General features: G+C 31.4%; 1 protein-coding gene across 1 annotated transcript in view; it reads right to left on the reverse strand.

Moving 5' to 3' along the window:
• LOC125075982 overlaps window positions 1-13,009 on the reverse strand; it is a 34,091-nt gene extending 21,082 nt beyond the window's left edge. Inside the window, exons 1-5 of the mRNA XM_047687890.1 lie at window positions 12,956-13,009; window positions 11,456-11,592; window positions 10,869-11,056; window positions 10,495-10,623; window positions 6,664-6,784 (exon numbers count right to left, since the gene is read on the reverse strand). Coding sequence (XP_047543846.1) covers window positions 6,664-6,784; window positions 10,495-10,623; window positions 10,869-11,056; window positions 11,456-11,592; window positions 12,956-13,007 — 627 coding nt within the window. The 5' untranslated portion in view covers window positions 13,008-13,009. The remainder of the gene's footprint in view (window positions 1-6,663; window positions 6,785-10,494; window positions 10,624-10,868; window positions 11,057-11,455; window positions 11,593-12,955) is intronic.
• Window positions 13,010-22,458: the final 9,449 nt, after the last annotated feature.

Consider the following 22,458-nt stretch of genomic DNA (forward strand, 5'->3'; position numbering starts at 1 on the left):
TAAATTTAGAGAAACGACGAAATATTCATTAAGATGGAGCTTATTTTGCTGCCCAACTGTAGGTGGTGGATGTGTTGATATGTGACATATGCTCCATTACAATGTTTTTCTTTCTCCGCTGAGCAAGTGATTTTAAACATAAAGTAAGCGCTTAAATATCCACGTAGTGCCCAGATTAGAACCCACGATCTTTATTTTCTTCTTTAAAACCGGAGCATCGACTGTGTCTTTTGGATCAGAAATCTATACCTGAGATATTTCATTTCAATATAAATAATATCAATATATTTTTAAAGAAAAATATATAAACGTATGCGTTCTCTTGCAAGTCATTGTAATAACGCTTTTCGTAGCTCGTCGTTAAATAGGTCTTTTGACTTTGTAGAAACGCTTTGTAGTTGACTTAGTTTGTGAGGAATATTTTTATATTTTAGTTCATACATGCGAAAACTGTTGAGTTGAATGTCAATATGAGATGTATTCAGGAGTAGAATTAAGCTTTACATAATTTAACACAATGCAAGTCAAGTTTTAGAGAACCTTTGTCGGAAATGTTTGAGTTTTATAAATTGGAATATTTTATTTTTATTTTGTGAGAAAATTTTATATTATATATAGTGTATATATGTAAGACAAAGAGCATCTTACTAATATTATAAACGCAAAGATTAGAGGATGGATGTTTGTTTCTTAATCACGCCAGAACGGCTGAACGGATCTAAATTAAATTATTCACAGAGATAAATTATAGTCTGGAATAGAAAATAGGTTAATTTTTATTTATCTCCTGAAAATTAATTTCCTTTGGGGTGGATTTATGACCTAACATGCACAGAGACTTCACCTAAAACGCGGGCAAAGCTACGGACAGAAACTAGTGTGATATATGACGGATTTTTTATAAAATTATATAGCAGACGGGCCAAAATGGATGGTGGCCACCCAATGGTAAGTAGTCTCCACTGCCTACAGACATTGTAAAAAATACTTTACCATTTCTAACACCTTCAACTCTGCAGCTGCAGAACTAAATTCAAAATCGTTAAGTCCATTAAACCTGTAATTAGGTACATTCGTCCCATAAATTCATAAAAACAGACATGTAAAAAAGCTTAGACAAGAACCATTTTCCTTCGATTATAAATCGTAATTCACATTTTTTAAATTAAGTATAAATATAATACATAGCTTATCTTGAAAAATACCAAATCAATCTATTATCGAAAGCTATGTCGTAAAAATGTTGTGCGTAGATACAGTTTAAAATTGAAACTTACAAAAGATACATTTAAGTTTAATTATGTTAGTAAAATTATTATAAAGTATAAAAACTCTTAAATTATTATAATCTAAATTACAATAATCTTTTTGCATTAGCTACACCAGCCAGTCGAATAAAAATTTTAACAGACAATCATTTGTGTCTTGCAAATAAGTAGGTACTGAAGTGCTAGAACTTAAATGTGCGACTTTAGCCGCGCGAAACTTATAAAACTTTAACGGAAGCACACAAATTAATCTCCCCGAGTTGTGAATTAAAAAAGGCAGCTTGTTTCCTACCCCGCGACTCAAACTATCTCAATACCAAATGTCTATCTATGTCATCTAAATTTGTCAAGAGTCTTAAACGTATAGAGAGTTACTTTTGTATGTATAATATTAGTAAAGATGTCAGTACAAAGTATTGGTACAGTATACACACCACGCGCACAGAAGGGAGTAGAGATTGGCCGCAGACAGGGGTATTCAAGTCTTACCTAAGGAGCTCCAAATATCAGGTAAAAAGAAATCCATTAATCACTAATAACATTATTTGGTATTTGAAATAAAAATCATTATATTATTGTCATGTTAACTATATAAAATATATTTTATATCTAACGCCCATAGGATTAATTCATGCATTCCTGGACGTGTAAATAATATTAAAAAAATAATATATAAAAATACAGTTAATTTACCTTTTCTTTAGCCTCATAGTCACATACGTTCTTACTTAAAATCTTCTTGTAACATTACATTAACCATACTTAGTATTAGATGTCTATACATGATATTTGTAAGTCTCTCAAGTTTACTTTTTAAAATTATACACTAATATCATATCGTATCCATTCTAATCAGCTTTAACATTCTTCTATCACCCGCTTAGTGGGCAATATTTCGATATGATAATGGCTTCAGTATGAGCTGGTCGTAAGCACCTGATATGGTTTAATTTACTATAAATAAAACCATATTAAAAAGCATGTACAATTTAATTATAATAGCTTACAGAAATAGATTTCACGAATAGCAAATTGAATTTGTTTGAAAAAATACGACTTTTCGTATGCGCTACACAAAACCCTATTTCGTCTAAAAATGAAAATAAACGCACCAGTTGCTTCACCTAGTAAGCTTATGGTTACTAACATAATATCTTAACTTATGTTATAAATTTCAATGAAAACATCTAATTAAAGTTAATAGTTTTATGAAACCTTAATTAAGCATTTAGTTGGTGTTTTAAACGGTTTTTAACAAGCTCAGAGTCTGTTATATTATTTGTTAGTCTGCACATTTGTTTGTCAAACAAACTACATATTTGACATATTTGAGTGATTTTGTTTAGTTGACGTCTTGTTTGACGAGCATCTTTGAACGTGTGCTATATCGTGTTTTTGAAGCAAAATCTCAGTCTTCGAATTGATTTCAATACTGCTCTCCAGTTTTTGAAACGCTGATCAAAGTCATATTAAATAATTTTAAATTAATTTGAATGATTATTGATCGTTGGCAGCCAATGACTAATGAACAATCAGTATTTAGCCAGCGTAGTCAATCACAAGCGACAAGGAACCTTTCATATACATTTCCCGCTGGTTGCTCGGAATCTTAAATCGAAAGATTAAGATTCCGAGTTTATTAAAAAGTTTACATTTGTGATGCCGTATAAGTATATCTTATAAATATTTCAAGGTTCTAGTTCTTTCATTTTTGTTTAAATGTAAATAGAATTATTCTGTAATAGCAATCATAAGTTCTATTTAAAAAATATATCGATACTAATATGTTAACTCAGCGTTTATAACCAAATCCATCAATACTTTGAAACTAGATTTAGAATTTTTAATTTGATCAGCGGGTTTCAATCCAAAGGTTTTTGATTTTATTCCATCAATTTAACGTTCGACATTCTGTCAAAAACTGGTAGCTTCATCAAAATCACATTAAAAATGAAATGGAGCTGTGACTAAAAACAGAATTAAGCTTAATGATAAATATTTTAAAATGGTAATTTGGCCTCGTATAGGCTGTGTATCACGTAAAAACTATTAAGATTATGTCAACACAATTTTCACAGATATTCACGTATTTTAACATTGTTAATTTAATGGGACTGACGTACCTTTGTAGGACAAAAGTCCCAAAATAAAATAAGAATTAAAAAAAAAAAAACATTGTTAACAACATTTTATAAGTTAAAATACAATAAGTATAATATTTAGACTATTGAAAATGCATGTTAATCTAAAGATTACTACGTTCAAAATGATACTATTAAATTAGTGTTAGTAACATTAAGAAATAATATTATAATATTTACACTACGGCTTAAGATTGCAACATTACATTTTTTTACATTAACAGCCTGTAAATTTCCCACTGCTGAGCTAAGGCCTCGTCTCCCTTTGAGGAGAAGATTTGAAGCCTATTCCACCACGCTGCTTCAATGCGGGTTGGTGGAATATGGTGTCGCAGGGACTAGGAGGGTCTCAGTACCCTGAGAACCCCCTCTAGGTGTTGGAGGCCCGGGCCGACCGTCAGGGCGTCACGGTAGCATGCGTAAGCGATCCCGTGGCGCCCGCCGAAAGACGGAGAGGGTGCCGCTGGTTTTTTAGTGGGTAAACCCAGCGTACCTGGGCGCACTCCGCGTCCAGGGCTCCGGGGAGTCCTACACACCGCCCCACTTAGGGTTGGTGGAATACACATGTGGCAGAATTTTTTAAGTTAGATACATGCAGGTTTCCTCACGATGTTTTCCTTCGCCGCCGAGCACGGGACGAATAAACACAAATTAAGCAAATGAAAATTTAGTGGTGCTTGCCTGGGTTTAAACCGAAATCATCGGTTAAGATGCACGCGTTCTAACCACTGGGCCATCCCGGCTCATTGTAAAAAATCTACTTTTGGTTAATATTTTAATTGTAATTTCTAATTATAATAATTTAATGTCATAAATCAACTATATTAAATAAAAAATTGTAATTTATAAAAATCGAAATAATATATGAATTATATATTTAATGTAAAATAATACATATTTATTGGACCGCATATTATATATATTGACATTTTATTAAAATTTGAGATAGTTAATTATCTATTTAAATATGTCTAACAATAATATCATTACGTTTAAAATCTACTGTTTATAAGTACAATCGTATCGTGGTTATGCGTATTTCTATGATATTATAAATCAGGTTGTTTTGAGCTTAGCTAGCTTTAATGTAAGTGAATGCTATACAAACATAGTCTTGTCATAGTTTTATTCAGTTTAATTTGGAGCAAGGTAAAGTTGATCGTTTTGAACACCTACAAGCAACAGTAACGATTCATTTAAATTTGCATTCCCATTAAACTTGTTCGTAATTATCAAGAGTAATTAACAAGTTAAATTGTATAATTTACTTTTAAACGTTTTATTATATATAAATATATGTTTTAACTAATCAGTTTCCCATATAGACATCACATATGCCGTTATCGGTATATTTGTATTGATATGGTTTCAATGATTATATTTTATTATATATTTAAATAGCGATTTTGTTGTTCAAGTATTTAAGCCATTATATCACATTAATTTCACAATTCTCAAGATTCAGCTGTTAGACTTTATTATATTAATTTAAATTTGATCTTTGATGTCTGCAATAAAAATAAACATATGATATATCGTATGATTCTTTGTATAAAAATGTATACATTACATATATACATATAATGTTTTACATAGGCAAGAGAGATTTTCCAAAAAAAATTATAATTTAACTATAATTTTGTTTTAAATAATCGTGCCAATATTGTAAGCTGAGAATGTTAGTTATTTTTTCCGCATTTTCGAACAAACTACTCCTTTGATTTATTTTCACTCCTGTGTGTTATGGAACTTCATTCGCTATCATTTCTCCTAATACTATAAATGTGAAAGTATATCATTTGATGAAATTTGAAACGAAATAAGCTTAAACTCTAAGAAAAGACTTAGGCTGTTGTAGCGTATTTAGGTTTTATGCATATATTGAAACGTCAATAATTGTGTCCATGGTATGTTTTTGACGTATGACGTACTTCTCTTCTCATGTGGGCCGCGGTAACGTGTGCATTGTGAGTGCGCCGCACTTCAAAATTAGCTAGTGTAACGGGCTATTATCCTTGTCCTATAACACTACCCATCCCTTGGCTGTGTTCTTCGAGTGCGTGAAGAGGAGCGCTCCCAAGAAGAAAGTGTCTTCAAAAGTATGAGCCCAACAACTCCCCTTTTTACTCAACTAAATACGGTCCATTTATCTCTTGCGTATACAGCTGTAATATACCTCTAACAGCTGACGATCAATCCCTAAAACGCGCGAGAAACCGATGGCGTCAACTAGTAACTTTCGTACCGCAAAATATTTAAAATACAATAGATATTCATATTTTGTCTGAAAGATTTAGACTGATTTTTCTTTTATTTTATCATCAACATTATACAAAAATTTTCAGGAGATAATTTATAAGTAAAGTTGGATATAGATAATAATTTATTTATCGCCTTTGAGGCACTATAGTAGTGTGTTAATTAACAAGATAATCAGATTTGAATCAAAGATAAATATAGTCGATCCACTCTCAAATGACGCGATATCTAAACAATAGCGGCGTTTGATAATTAACAACGACTAAACTCGAGTTTACAGTTGTATAAACCCTTTCATTTATTTATTTATACTCATTTCTAATAAATAATCAAATATCAGTGGGAGGATTAAAAGGACATTTATAAATATATGAAATTACTGACAAAGGAATATCTGAAACCCGAATTTTTTAAATATAAACCGATTCAGAAATATTGCGACTAAGATTTCTAAAAAAGATATAATCTAATTAAGTGAGTATTTAGCCGATATATGTCGAGTTGATTACTGCACTTTTATGCAGAATTTAAGGACTAAGATGAAATGTGAAGAATGTAAGTGAATCAGAAGTTAGATTAACATTAAGAAATTTTGGTTTGTTTATATTTCTTCGTAAACTACTGTGATGGATAACTATCAATGAAATCTATCTATTAAAGATAGATATAATTATGCTGTCCTAAATTTTCCGTGGACTTTTGGAGACAATTATAAGATCAATCGTTTTCGTAGGTCTATTGCAATTTTGACAATGACGATTTGAGACTAAGTTACTAATAAACTGTATCTCAAAAAAAAAAAAATCAAAATCAAAACAGTCTATTATCGTAAGTCCCATATAAATTGTGAGATTATGTGTGAGACATCAAACATACAAAACTTACCTCTTCATAATATTACTATGATATTGTGAATATAAATATTATATTAAGAAATGCAATAACTGCAGGTATTATTGGATGTTTGTAGTAAAAGTAAATTTAATAACACTAACCTTTGGTTGTTGCTTTTTTCTGGCTTCGCTTCGGAGAAGTGAACATCTTAAAGCGTTTCTTTCAGCGACGCGTCTTACGGCAGCTTCTTCGGCTTTAGGTCTCCCCCCCGCGTCCCATGCTCTGTATATAAATAATTTAATTTAGAAAGACAAAACTTTTTAAAGTAACTACTAAATAAGTCGATTGCATAGGATCGTATTAAACGAATTTTTAAGACCTTGATATAATTTTATGTGTTTTTTCAAATCAAATTTATGAATGTGTACATTCAAAAAATTTCGGATGATTTTATAAAGTTTAAATTACAGTAAATAATTAACACGGAAATATATAGCAGCCGTATTGAAAAAGAAATGTTTCTATTGTTTTATTAAGGTTTTACAACAAAGACTAGAACCGCTTCTTTATCTACGACGCTGTACCATTATTCTGATGACAAGAAGGAAATATTGACGACCGTTCATTAATTTAAAAGAAGAATACTTTAATAAAAATAAGAGTTATCTTGATAACAAAAGTATTATATTGTAAATGAAATATTAAATTAATGTTTTAGTAAATAAAATTAGTTGTACGGTAAATTTCACGAATTATAGGTGTTTTGAAGGATGTCCTTGAGTGGCTTGGCATGTATGCACTATGCATATTCGCGGTAATTTTCCTGAGAATTAAGTGCTCCAAAAAGATGATATGTGTTAGTGTTGTGATAACTGTACACATTTGACATTAAATTCGAATCTGTTGTTTTTACATCTGCTTATAAAAAAGGTTTTTTTGGAGGAACAAACTTAAAAAAAAAAAACTGTTTCTAATGTATGCCATACTAATTTCATAATAATACGGGATGTGTCGGTCAAATATTGCCAACCAATTGAGGCTTAAAATTCCAAACCCCATTGCATTATTTACTGCAAAGAATTGTTATTGGTGGCAATATATTCTACATTTAATTATTTATAATGCATGCAGAGTAACATAATTCTTCTTTGTGGCAATAAATCAAATGGAATAAGTGCTAGCCATGGAATCAATACCGACTCGTCTGTAGCGGGGCCGTTAAAAAATATAGCAAGTTCTAGTATTTGTTTTAGACGGAATGAAGATTGACGCATAGTTTATCCGAAAACCGAATTTTAAAATTCGGATTCAAACGGAAACAATTTGAGAAATGTTCTCTAATTTACTAGTTAATCTAAATATTTGATAATGTACCAAACAATTTATGTTTAAGCGTGCACTAATTGTTTTGTAAATACCTTAATTCAATATTTATCATGTGTTAATAAAAGCTAATCAGAATTGGACAAGTGGACACGGACAGTGCGCTAAGCTATTCGCAGAATTCAGTTTAGTGTACGCGCAGAAAACAATGCGATTCGGTAATATAAATGCTCTCAATACCGAGGGAAATACTTAAACATTTAAACAAAAACATACCATTCGATAAATCCCACCTTACATAATAAATTGAATAATAGCATATTTGTAATATTTTTACTTTAACGTATTTTCGATTTATGTTATCAACATTTATTAGATTCAAAAGATAGAACGAAATCATCTAGTTTTTTCACCGTTATATGATTTGAGGTATGCTGCCTCCCAAAACACCCTGTGGTCTATTTGTGAACCGGTTAATTGTGGTAGCATATATCACGATAGGAGAATATATCACGAGTGGAGGTGGTATACTTTGACTTCCATCAAAGCTTGATATAGTTGGTATTAATATGCCTCTTAGTCAATTTGCTTCCGCTGGGTTTACACTGTTTGCTTATATTTTTTCTAATGATACTTGAGAAACAAGAAACATGTATACATTTTGAGAGATACTTTTCGGTAGGTTTTTATATACTTCAAAATTAATCTCGTATTAATTTATTGTAATGGCACACGTATTGTAGTGTGCAGAATAGTGATCTCTAAGATGTGAGTCTTCTAAGCTAAGAGGGTATACATTTAAATGTATGAATAGAAAAGTAATAAAGTTATAAAAGTGTGTGGTCAACAGTACGCGCTAGTGCAAATAGCAGTATGAGGCCATTTTGGCTGCTGTCCTTCTCTGCGTCTTCTGTACATCTGACCTTGGAGATCCGAGACGATGTTTCGACGAAGCGGGAATGACTCTCTGTTAGTCCCGCTCGTCTTATTCTGGACCATAACAGTCACACAATTTTTAATAAATAAATAAATAAATAATTTGAGCAATGGTCTAGTGTGTGCCACAGTGGTGGTTCAATGCTGTCGCATCTCATCCTATCTTACACAGTCGCCAACTAGATAGTCATTTCTCTCGGTGTTGCCACGTCACGTCGCCAGAGGCTACTCTCGCCACTTCAACGCTTACAATCATCACACTGGCACTTTGCGATCGAGTTAAAAGCAAAGCGAAAACACAGCGGGTGCGCTGCGCATAAAAATATAAACGCTATTTTGTACACTGGCGTACGACAGCCCGCCTCAGCCCACTTCAGTAGGCATCAAAGATATATCGGCGTGAGAGCACGTAGACTCGAACAACGACATCGTCGGGAGATCCAAAGATTGATGCAATGCTATATTCATTGCAATTATTTATGTATCCATTACAAACAACGAAGCAATACGACTGTATTGTCTTGTTGTCGCAATATAAAAAACAAGCATAGGAAGGCGTTTAGATTTATTTTTCTAAGACTTTGTAACTAATACAGAAAAAAAATGAAGCAAGTTTTAAGGTACACAACATACATTACTAAGTGAATTCTTACAGATTATGTACTGGAACTTTGCGGTACATACAGTTCAGTAAAAAGCTGAGCCAATACTTAGTTGTACATTGAATTGCATCTCTACTAAAGAAACTAATCTAAATGTTAAAGATATAAACATTTCCCGATCTTTTTAATACGCTTCTTTTTCTCTACGAAAAAGAGATTTAAAATATTTTATTTCCAATTAAGTATTATAAATACAAATATATACTAGTATTATTTAAAATTAGATTTATATTGATGAGTCTAATCTACACTTCTTTTCCACTCCTTGGAAAACGACTTAGGGGCTTCTATTTTTAGCGGATGTTTTTATGTTACATAAAATTCATCTTTACCAAATTCCGCTCGAGAATCGATTACCGCAAAATCCGTAAGATACAAGAATTTCAAAATTCAAGTATTTAACTCAAATCATTTCAGAGATTTAATGATAATATAACTGTTTCTCTCCCTTCTTCACCTAAAAGAAAAGTAAGATCGTTTTATTTAGTAGACACCCACTAAGGAAGGAATTTTGGAAATTCTACTTTTAGGAGGGTGAAATAGGGGTTGAAAGTTTGTATGAAAGTCCGATATTTTTTTATTTAGAAATATGAAACTTAATTTATGGGATACTGGTTAAAAATGAGTAGATACGTATTTAAAGCTTTTGTGGATATTCTACCCTAAATACAAACCAAGGTGGTATACAAAGAGGTCTTAAATTAACGTAATGTTTTAAGTTAATCTATAAATATATTCAACTTCCATGCGAGCAAAGCCGCGGGCCTCAGCTAGTAAGTATATAATATATAAATAGGAATAATATTTAGGCACAACAAAACACGTTAAAAAGGTGTATTTTTAAAAGTGTAAAAACATATGAAGGGCAGTAAACTGTCATAGGCGTCATGATGGCATTTAATTTATAGTTTTTAACTTAAGTTGTGGATAAAAAATGTATTTAAATAGGTTATAATAGACAACTGCCACATTACTGAAAAATAACAATTTAAGCCTAAAATATCATTTGAAAAGAACAAACCTAAAACGGTAAAATTTAAATATTATATTAGTACAAAAATACGCATTGACCTGAGTGTTTCAGAAGTGACCAGCTGGGGTTCAATTGCCGGGGGCGGCGGTCGGCTGCTGTTGAACAGTTGTTGCACCGCTGAATTCGCTTTGGGCGCGCTTATCGTCAAAATCAATGGCGTCTCTAATCTGTCCGACCAAAATAACTACGTTACTATGCATTTGTGACACACTAATTTGACAAGCGATTGTACTATTTTAGGACATCGTCACATTAAATATGAATATGAAAACTATTTAAAAGATCACAGTCGTATATTGATGAAAGATTAATAGTAGAAACATTCAAAATCAAAATATACATTATTCAAGTAGGCTTTTACAAACACTTTTGAAATAAATACAACACATTATAGAACAGTACTAAAACATACCTGTGTCCAACGTTGGAACTTAATTCTTTATGAGAACTTTGTTCTGAGTCAGATAAATGAAGAGGTTCCACCTCATTCTTTTCGATAACTTCATCTTCACATTCTTTTGATTTCTCAACAAACCGAACAAATCTTGGTGTAATTGAACCGTCTTCATCACTTGCAGTTGTTGAACGTTGATCGTCATTCTGTTTGGACAATAATAATGATATTATAAACTAAGAATTATTTAAATCTGTTGATATGAGTTTACTAGTGATATTACGAATATGTAGAGTTTTATCATTCGTTTGAATTTTGTAGATAAAATGTGCTGGTAATTTTACTTATGATATATTATTTTCTTACTGTAATTTTACTGCGATATTTTAATAATCAAAATGAAACATCATTTATTTAAATATCTAGCAGTGTTAATGTTATTTACGAATATTATACTAGTTAAAGAATTAAGAAAATTAACTTTTCATATGGGTACAGCATGCTCATATAAAGCACTTTTTTGTTTATGTATATTTATGAAAATTAAACGTATTCTACTGATAACGATCGATTTCGTGCTCATAATTTGATCTATATATGCTTACCTGTTCACAGGTGTCTTTGTCGGTATCTAATGATTTCCACAGTCGTCCTCCCTTCAATATGCCCGCTCGACGTTGTCGTAGCGGTGAATTTTCTGACGACATTTGCCCTTCATTTTCAATAACTTCACTTTCCTCACCTTCAGAAAATATTTGGTAAAAAGGCAAATATTAGGTTTATATTCTACTGCTTACTTGAATTCAGTAAATAACAAATTAGATTTTTTTATTATAAAAACAAGAATTAACGGTGTTGATGGTTAACTTTATAAGATTTAGTATTTTTTAAGATGGTTTAAGAAAAGTTTTCTTCGAAAATTTGCTTTGCAAATTTGGTGGTGCAAAAAAAGATTATCGTCAGATTTATAATAGTTACACTGCTGGGCTAAGGTTTCCCCTCCCTCCTCCTCTCCCTTTGAGGAGTGATTAGGAGCATTCACATGTGAAGCACGATTTCGTTAAAATTAGACACATGCAGATTTCTAGGATTTTTTTTTCTTCACCCTCGAGCTCGAGTTAAATTATAAACACAAAGCAAGCTCAAAAAAATTAAATGGCGCTTGTCTGGGTTTGAACTAGCAATCATCGGTTAAGATGTATGCGTTCTAACCAATGAGCCATCTCGGCTCGGCGAAAAATTGATTCTCCTTTTTAGTATTTGAAAAAGGATCGGATCGAAACAGCTCTTTTGTTTTTTTTTTTTTTTGCTAAAGAGTCATTTTCGCTTGAAATCCTGTTTTATTTCGCGCTAGAAGGCCTTTAGGCGTTGAGCTTGCAGGTCTAACAAGAATATCGTATCTTACATTAATGCATACATTCGAGCTACGAGGCATTGCAAAAGCGCCTCAAAACAGAAATTTCTATAAAACTAGTAAGTCTTCGGTTCTATAAATCCTTTCATCATTAAATAAACTTTATTGGACTTATTTGTTAACCACCTGATAAAATAACCATCTAAATTCCCATTTATTATTTTGTATTTCGGATGAAATCAGTCCAATTTTTAAAAGCATATTTAAGAAATATACATGATCTTTCTTCAAACAAGATTTTTTGTATATTTATTTCGAAACGCGTGCCATCGTTTCATACCAGATCATGATATCGCATAAAATTTTACGTCTACTCGTTTTTTGTTTTAACAAATAAATTCAATGATAAAAATAATGAAACCTTCAAAGAACAAAAAGTAGTGCTATCAAACTTATGTAAAAACTATTATTCTAAAATAAAAGATCTTTAAGTAACTTATTTCATCGAGTTACTTCTATTTTACTTTATTTGTTCAGAAATACCACTGAGGTTATTTATAAATTGTATAGTATCAAGAGTAAAAACATTTTATAGATATTTACAGAAGTGAAAGGATCGGCTTAATTTCATTTTATTTTCTGTGAAACATTACTTTTCATTTTAATACATTATGAAAAGCGGAATATTCGCTTTAGTGTTTGATCGCTTTCAACATGACAGATTGATTTAAAATAAATGTGAAATACAAACTCTTTGCTGGTGCCATGGTCGGCAACTCTGTTGGCGTTTCTTCTATACACATATCTGGAGGGCATTCTGAAACAAAGAGAATATTTAAAATAACAATTTTATCTGATGCATGACGGACAAATATGTGATATTTAAAAAAAAGCAATAATAATTAACATATTATTTTATTCAATCATTATTGTGGTATTATTAGTTTTGTTTAAATTTTCCAACTTTGTCTACAGGCAAGTAAGTTACAACCAATAAAATATATTCCACTGTCGAGTAACGAACTTTTCTTATTAAGAAAGGTAGAGACCAACCTATCTTTGCACCCTTAACAACATTTCACTACTTGGATATATGTTACAGGTATAAAAGAGAGAATATAGAAGATACCTTCGCTTAAGTTAATGCCTTTTATCCACTAAACCATCTTAGCTATACGTCAAGTAGAACATATATTTGTAAAATGACTACAAAAACAGCGAAATGTTTGTCCATTTGCAGGAATGTAAATACGGTAAAATTCTATCGTTATGTGAAAAGTGATACTTTAACATATCTAGGTTAGGTTAATGAGAAAAACTTCGGCTGAAAAATATTGTAAATAGTAATACTTGAATTTCGTCGACTAAAATGAATATGTAATATATTTTATTAAGCAACAATATTAAATACATTTCTCTTTGAAGTCTTTGAAAAAATGGTGCAACATACAAATTATAAGATTGTTATACAAATGAGCTTAGGAAGCTTACGTAACCAAAATCTATTTCAGTTCGTTTTCCTTTCGAACATGATTTAGACACAGAGTATTATACATATTGGAATGGAAGATCTGAAACACAGATAATAGTTCTGTCGGCTGCGACTGAAGCTGACTTTACACATCGTTCAATTCATTGCACTAAATGTAGACAATAGCGTGGGTTAGATTGGGTCTTCAGTAACGACTCTCGTTAGTTTGTCTAAATCTTCGCGTTAATGGCGTCGCAGCTGCCATTTCACCGAACTGCAAGTTTATATTACAAGAATAAAAAGTCGTTCGGTCCGCGTATAGACTGCGTCAGCGCTACTGCAGTGCCATGGTTTTACATACATTAATCTTGTAACAAGGGCATAGAATTAGTTTTTTTTTTTAATTATTAATCATACCAAGCTCTCTAGAATTTAGTTGTTAACTGTTAGCGTGCTGTCTTCAGTCACGTTTTGTGTCACTGCGTTACATTTTACGAATGAAATATAAAGATCGATTATATTTGACAGTTTTTTTACGGTAAAACTTTAAGGTTATACGTACATACAAATATACACTATAATTTATAACGATAGTCTCATGAATGACAACTATTTATATCTGCAAAATATTTGTATTCTATGAATTACATATAATTAGTATATTATAAACATATAATTAGTTCAAAAGTAATAGAAATTTGATAATATTTATAGTAAAATTAGTTTAAAAATATATTTAGTTCATTTAGTTGTAACGTTACCAGCACTCAATTTGCGTGCAAAAGCGATTGAGCCGTATTTAAAAGGCTGAATTAAAAATTCAGCTGATTTGATTCTCAAAGATCTCCGTGATCACTCGTCCCTTGATAGCTACTGATTTTATAAAGTATAATATTTGTTTAAATATAATCTATATTAATATTATAAATGCGAGAATGTCTCCGTATTTCTGTTGCTCTTTCATGGTCAAGCCACTGAATCGAATTTAATGAAATTTGGTATGCAAGCATGCTTGAACTCCAAGGAAAGACATAGGCTATATACATTATATTTTTTAATCATAACACCTGATCACTAACCCCTAAGACACACGTTAAGCCGCGAGTGACAACTAGTTATCTATAGACCGGCCGACACAGAACTTTTATATTGAAAGACAAACATAACAAGTCACAGAACAACTTACTGATCACGTCGTTCATAACAATCAGCTGAACATTTTGGTAGCGCTAGGCGAGACATTAAGCTACAACATTCATTTATTTATTTAGATTATAATAGAGATTGTCTACAGGCTAGAACAGGTCAATTGATATTTATGACAGAATATTGCGGTTTCGGAACTTGTGTGTCCACCAAAACGCATTGTGATGGAATAAGTTTCCTCCTGATGAGGAAAGTATTTTATGACTAGCAATTGGAACAAAGGTTGTTACTTTCTAGAAGAGGTAAAATCTAAGAACGAATAAAATTGACTTATCTGCGCTCTTTATAATTCCATAAAAATATCCAGTCGTAATTATGTATCTGTATGTTTGCGAACGATTTTTTTTTGTTCATGTAATAGCATAGTTTTCAAAAACGTTGGTGTAAACCATTTGCGTTATCTCTCTGTTGCGTTGCAACAAACATGTCACAGTTTCCAGGGAAAAAGCGTTGCAGCGTATCAGGTTAAAATCTGAATAAATACGTAATATATGACAAAATGTTGTGGTGTAAGTTAATCATTGATGGAAAAACATAATCTATACTATATAATCTATATTATAAATGCGAAAATAACTTTTAAATATGAATTTTGTTTGTAAACTAGGTTGAATTAACATTTCATTTCAAGTGAAAATATTTAATAAACCAATCGAAATTTACGGGTATTCTAAAATAGGTAAAAACTGTTCGAGCTATTTCCAAAATGTACTTTGTTATTAATCTGCTTTCAGACGGGAGTTTTAAAGAGAGCGAATTAATTCGTGCAACAATCAATATCAGAATGCATCAGTTTAAGAGAAGATAAATCAAATGCGACCGTTGATTTCGACGAAATATCTCTCGTGAGCAGAAACATAAGTACCGCTTCATATTTGCCTATACTAACGACTAACTAGTTTGCACAGTTCAACCTCATGTTCGATGAAAAATATTTTATTGTTAAATTTTAAGGATCGTTAGGTTATAATTAATCTATACAGATAGTAAAATGACAAATAACAATTACTCCGTGATGGTAGGACTTTGGCTAAGCCCACTTGCAATGGGTGGTACCGACTACTGATCTCACATTTTACCACCACGACGACGCTTTCGTCATCTCTGCCGAGAATCGGCTATTTCCCGGTGCCGCTCCGCCATCAGTTTTAAAACCACGAAGGTCTCACAGAAGGAGGTTAGGGTCCATATCAACTTCCTACAGAACATCGCCGCCACGATTTTTCGAAGAGAGTCATGGTAAGGAGAAATACACTATAATCTACTAACCTATGCTGAAGATTATAAACAAAAAAAAAATTAAGCGTTATATTGTTAATTGCTCTCGTTAATTGTGTTGTAATTAAATCTCGTTGTATGTTTATTGACATGCATAGAGAAAATAATAAATATAAAATATAAAAACCTTTCTGTATATTTTTAAGGAAGCACATTAAAACTGTATTTTAAAAATGTCGCAGACGTGGCTGTTCATGAGCTATTGTTTAATTTTATCGCGGCGCTTGTGGGTGTCTATTATTGAAAGGTTTGACAAGAAAAGTATATTGTTACAATGCAAGTATAAGAATGTTTTTAATATTATTTCATAAAGAGTTTCTTTTTCCAATCACGTCTAAATGCAACTGGTAAGTTACTTCTCTAATCACATACATACCTATATATTATTATGATTGATACATATTAATTAGTTTGCTAATAAATGTGTCTTATTAAAATGTCGAAATACAGATAATTTTAAATAGCAAATGTTTTTATGCAAAGAAAAAACTTTTATATTTGTAATTTACTCCAAGTGTTTTTTCTTCAGCTGCTATTTTGTTAGGAAATGTTTAATGCGACTACGACTTCAATGGATACCTTTTAATGTCAAATATAAATATTAAGTATTTCTCTGCCTGGGCGTTTTTTCAGTACACTACAGTTTTTATTTTTCTAAACTGAATTTTCCTTTAGTAAATATTTTAAAGGATTTATAAGAAGAATTAATAAATGATGATAAATAAATAGAGTCGATATTGCCTAGTGAATATAGGACGTGGTAGCTAGCCGTAAGTAACGAGTTCAAATACGAGCAAGCTTATTTATTTGTCATTCATATTTAAAAATCCTTCTTCCAACGGGGGAGAATATCTATTTCCAGCATAGTTATATTCCATGAAATATCATAATATAACTAATCCAGTCAAATCGGCACACATCAAGTGACGAATCATACGTGACAATTTTGTCCTTTAAACTATTCAATAAAATATGAATACTTAAAATCGATTTACAGCGGGGAAATTTTGACTAAAATATATTGGATTTTCTCGTAAGAAAATCTCAGTAGCTGACTGAATTTTGAAAGTTCGTCTAATTTAAATCCTTTTTTACCTCCATCTCCTTTATTTGAACGTTATAAACCACTTAAAAGTAATATAACATATACGTTCGATCGCTATGTATGTTGTCTCATTTAAAAAAAACATAATTAGGTGCCATACTTTATTTTATATAATAGTTAGGCGGACCGGCAAATGGGCCACACGAGTTAAGTGATTATCTCCGCAAAACGATACTGGCGCTATAAGAAATATTAACCATTCCTTAAATCGCCAAAGCTCTACCAATCTTGGGTACTAAGATGTTATGTTATGCCTGTAGTTACACTGACTACCGAACAATAATAAATATTGGTGTTTAGCCGGTAGAATACTTACTCAAAACCCTACCACCACTATGACATGCTACAAAAAACCCCCTAATTCTGTTATAAAACGATTCGTGCGCCAATCTAGCCAGTATGAAATCCTTTGTTAGGGTCCCACACTGCATGAGCGTATAACTTCGGCATTATTACACCCTCCGCAACATTCGGTCGTGAATTCAGTACTAATTTAAAATAATATTTTTTAACTGAAATGTGATGCAAACAACCTAATAAATTTAATCTGTTAATTCCCCTCGGGAGGATTATTTTATGAAAAAAAAACAACTTTTATCTAAAATTAAATATTATTGGAAAATAATAATACCTGTTGAATAAGTTACATCGTTATTTTAAACTGGTTAATTGAAGTGTTATATAGTAGGTTTCCATTTGACTATGAATCGCAACAATAGAACTCACACTAGGAGATTATATTGCACACTTGCACTGTAGCGTTTGTGAAAGGGAGGATTGTGACTGTGGGGCGCGTCATCGTGGATTAACTTTCAATAGCTTGTAAGAAAATTCGAATGGTTCGTTCTATTTATTTTGAAAGTCATTTGTTTTATTTGATAATGTTGTTTCTAAATTTTTAACTTTTTTAGAATACCTTGCCTATTTCAATCTTTATTATTTGGCAGTTCTATACATACGATGTTCTGGCTAGACAGACTTTAGTTCAATGACTAGGTCTTTTCAAGTTTAAAGATACATTCGTCGCAAATTCTGCGAACATGTGAGCTGATATAAGAAATTCTTTAATGAAAGACCAAAGATAACTTTAAATCGCAAAAGCAATCTCGAGGAGAAAATTCTATTTCTTAGAAAGATTTCACAGGGCTCTGCTTTATTGGTTAACATGGGTGTCGGAGAAGTAATTTCATTACACGAACAGTATAACGTATAATTCAATTATGCTCATTGCTCAATACAAGAAGATTTAAACTTGCATTAGTTGTTGTTCAAAAAAAATTATCTTTAATGTAATTAAATGTTATTTTATACATTTCGGTGTAGCGATGGCTCACTGATTAGAACGTATGAGTCATAACCGATGATTGCGGTTTAAAATAAGGGCAAATACCGTTGAATTTTCACGAGTACGTTAAAATCTGCCACATGTGTATCCAACAAACCGCATTGGAGCAGCATAATGGAATTATCTCCAAATTTCTCTTCAAAAGTGGTTTTAGCCCATCAGTGGGACATTCACTGAATTATAATTTGTCTTTATTTTTGAGTTATTTTAATTTTTTCATGGTATATACAAATGAATGTAGTGAAACTTTATTGTCTTCACATGCTTTGGTTGAAGAGAGTTCACGACGCGTCGATTTCAGTCGATCAACTGCTGATATGTCAAAAGCGATTGGAACTGTCTAGACTACTAAAATAATCAATTTTTATCGTCTAACTTTGATTGATGGAACTTCAGTTTATTCAAAAAGCTAACACCGAGTCTTGTTAACTTCATGAGGTGCACTTATACTCTATTTGCACATATTAAAATTAACACAATAATGTTTTAAATAAAAAATGCATTTGAAGTAATTAAAATAACTGAATGAAATTGTCAACTTAATATTGCCTATCTTTAAATAATTATGACTCAACAAAGCGATGCCGAAGTGATGCTTAATTGAGGATGCTTCAATATTAAGCTTTATAATATAAGGTAATGTTTTAATTACAACAAAATGAAATGCATTATTGCTCTCGATATTTAAAATATATTGACGCTCTTATATTATACTTTCGATAAAACGTTGTTAAGTTTTATTGAAAGTATATCTCGGTCAAGTGCAAATATATGTTGAAGCTGCTTTTTCACATATTTATAAAATGATGAAGTTGTTACATTAAATATACATTGTTATTTATGTATATGAAAATATAGTCTACCCAAACATATTTTTTTTATATGGGTCAAAATACTAAAGATTAAATTTGATTGAACGATCGATTGAAAAATTGCATAATTTTTCCAGAAGTTAAGTGGGAAATGACCGCAAAATGGTCTCCTAGGATTGAAAAAGCTGTCTTGTGGGGTCGAACTCAAGTATTACTAGATATTAAAAGGACTTGAAGTGTCCTCGACGTCGTCACCTGCTCGAACTCGGACTCAACTGCTCTGCACAATATATTGACAATTTATACAATATAATCTTCAAATTTTATTTAAAAAAACTCATAAATTATGGGAAGTATTACCGAATAGGTTATTATGAATATACATTGACTTAATAAAATTAACCCGGTTAAGGATTGTACATGTACATTTTCGTGAGTCTCATTTATGTTTAAAATTAATCACTGAAGGAAACCTGCATGTTATTAATATTTGTCACATGTGTCCACCAATTGGAGCAGACTGGCGGAATGATCTCCCAACCTTTTCAAACGGAACAGAGACTTTAGCCCAGTATTGTGAAATTTTCAGATGTTACTACACTTTAATAAAATACTAGCGACTCACTGCGACATCAATGTCGTGAAATACTTTCTATAAATATTGTTTAGACTAGACTCCGTCCTCGCCCAACACGTGTTATCGCATGAACTACGGCTTTTATTATCCGCTCCTTTATAACATTATATATTATATTCCAATGAGCCAGACTTTAAACTTTAAACAATTTTCTTATTCATGAAAAAAATACATACACTTCATATATTTATAATGCTTATTTTATATGCGATCAAAGTTTCTATAGAAATAATAAATGGTAGATATTTAAAACTTAGTAAATACAGTCTTAATGATAATATAGTGTGTGACTGATCTCACGACGGAGCCAGGAGATGGTGGATAGTTAACTTCTTAACAATCGCTACTTGAACTTAAAACCCTTGTGTCCGAACATATTTGCTATATATGCACGCGTCTTAACAGTTAGATAAATACATTACAATGGCAAAGATGTTTTTTCGTGTTCACAAACTATTTATTTATTACAAAAGTGGTTATTTAAAAAAAATACATATTATATTATATTACATCGCTTTAGTAGATAGTTTTATAAGTAGTCTCTGATGTAGAAATTGGACATAATGTATTTATATATATTTTAGGAATAAATCCGAATCGACAGGCAGAAACGATTTTCATATTATTATTATATCTCACGAGAATAACGTGACTTGACCTTGGAAGTGTAAACTATCGTAATCGGGAAATTTCATTTCAATAGAATACTTCGTGTGAATCCGAGAAAAATTAGTAAAACTTTCTTCTTATTCTATTTATTTCTATAGTTTTATAGATTAGGTTTATTTGTTTTACATTTATTTATAATTTTATTGCACCTGTTAAAACCTATCAATTTTGTATGCCTCATAAAGTGACCTTTTTGACATACGAAATAATTAAATCAAAATAATATTTAAAGTAGTAAAAAAAACTGCATCGGACACAGTGCGACGGTTCTAATGAACGAGACAATAGCTTGAAACTAATGGGCAACCAGTTAAAAGAGATCTCTGTGCTCACATTAACCTACTCTTAGTACTGCCTCGCAGAGAAATCTGTGAGGGACGAGGCATATCCGTGTAAAATGGTGGCTTAAAATTAGAAATGGAGTGGCTTGGCGCAACGCCAGCTTTCTTGCCCTGTTTGTCTTTGCGTACGAGGGAGAATCTACCCTAACAAAAGCTCTAATTAGAAAATATTTGGCACAATTTCCTCCTTACCTTTCCTTGATATCTTCGTGAAGGAAGTGTTACATACTTAATACATTTTAGTATTTTAATAAAACGGGTAACTTGTATATGAGTATCGAAATTATTTCTTTTGTAAATTAACTATGACTTCGATGGCTTAAGATTTGTAACGTAGATCTATATGAGATATTCATTGTAACGTGTAATACATAGCAATAACATAATGACCGTATTCAACTCGTGAATGTTCAATAAAGGCATTAGCAATATTATTTCCATTGATCTCAATTGATAAACTGCTTCATTATCTATTGCATTCATGCAACGTAATGATGTTTATTTGTATTATATCTTCTAGAAAGAAGAAATTTGAAGCTTATATTTTATTTACTCAACCTTATATAATACTGTTGACTCGCGTAGGTGCGCACCGCAATGTTAAATTACAAGCTTTCATTGCAATGTATAATATAATTTGTATTTTTTTTCTGACTTTATTCTGTAACTTTTATCTCACGCAACACGTATCGTCTTGTAAACACGAACGATAGTTTAGTGTGGAGGAGCGCGCCTTTGTAAGTGAATAGATCTTTATAAGTCAGTCAGTCGATTGATTTTATGCGTTAATTTACAACTTCGTTTCGTAATGATTTTATTGAACATAGTTTTAAGGATTTATGTTATACCCGAGCCGGCTTCGTACATAATGCATTTTACTAATATAAATAATGAGAAGTGTGTTAAGTGAGAAAATATTAAGAAGGTTTATATATTTAGTAGTTTCCATAAGTATGCCATAAATAAGAACTATTAAATTTTATTGTGAAACAGATCAAAATATATCTACGGATTATAGATTCAAATTTGATTAGATAATTTAACCGCCAAGGTCAATTTTATTTTGTCATTTGGCAAATGATTCTTTTCGGTGGACACATTTAAGAAATGGTGATATCTTCTAAAGTATTCATTTGAATGTCATAGTCTACACGACAATTTTAATATAAGCTAAATACTCAAGGTAAGTAACAGGCTTATCTGAATAAGGATTAATAACGGATCTGTAGTTATTTCTTAGCAAATATAGTTTTTAACTAATTTGTAAAAGGTAAGAATAGTTATTATGATCGATATCACTTGGAAGGTAAAGAAAGAGGTTTAGCATAAAACAAAACTGTTGCAAATTCCTCATTCTAGTAGTGAGAACTGTATTAAAAGCTATTGATCG

Source organism: Vanessa atalanta, chromosome Z, assembly GCF_905147765.1.
Source record: "Vanessa atalanta chromosome Z, ilVanAtal1.2, whole genome shotgun sequence".
Classification (NCBI taxonomy): Eukaryota; Metazoa; Arthropoda; class Insecta; order Lepidoptera; family Nymphalidae; genus Vanessa; species Vanessa atalanta.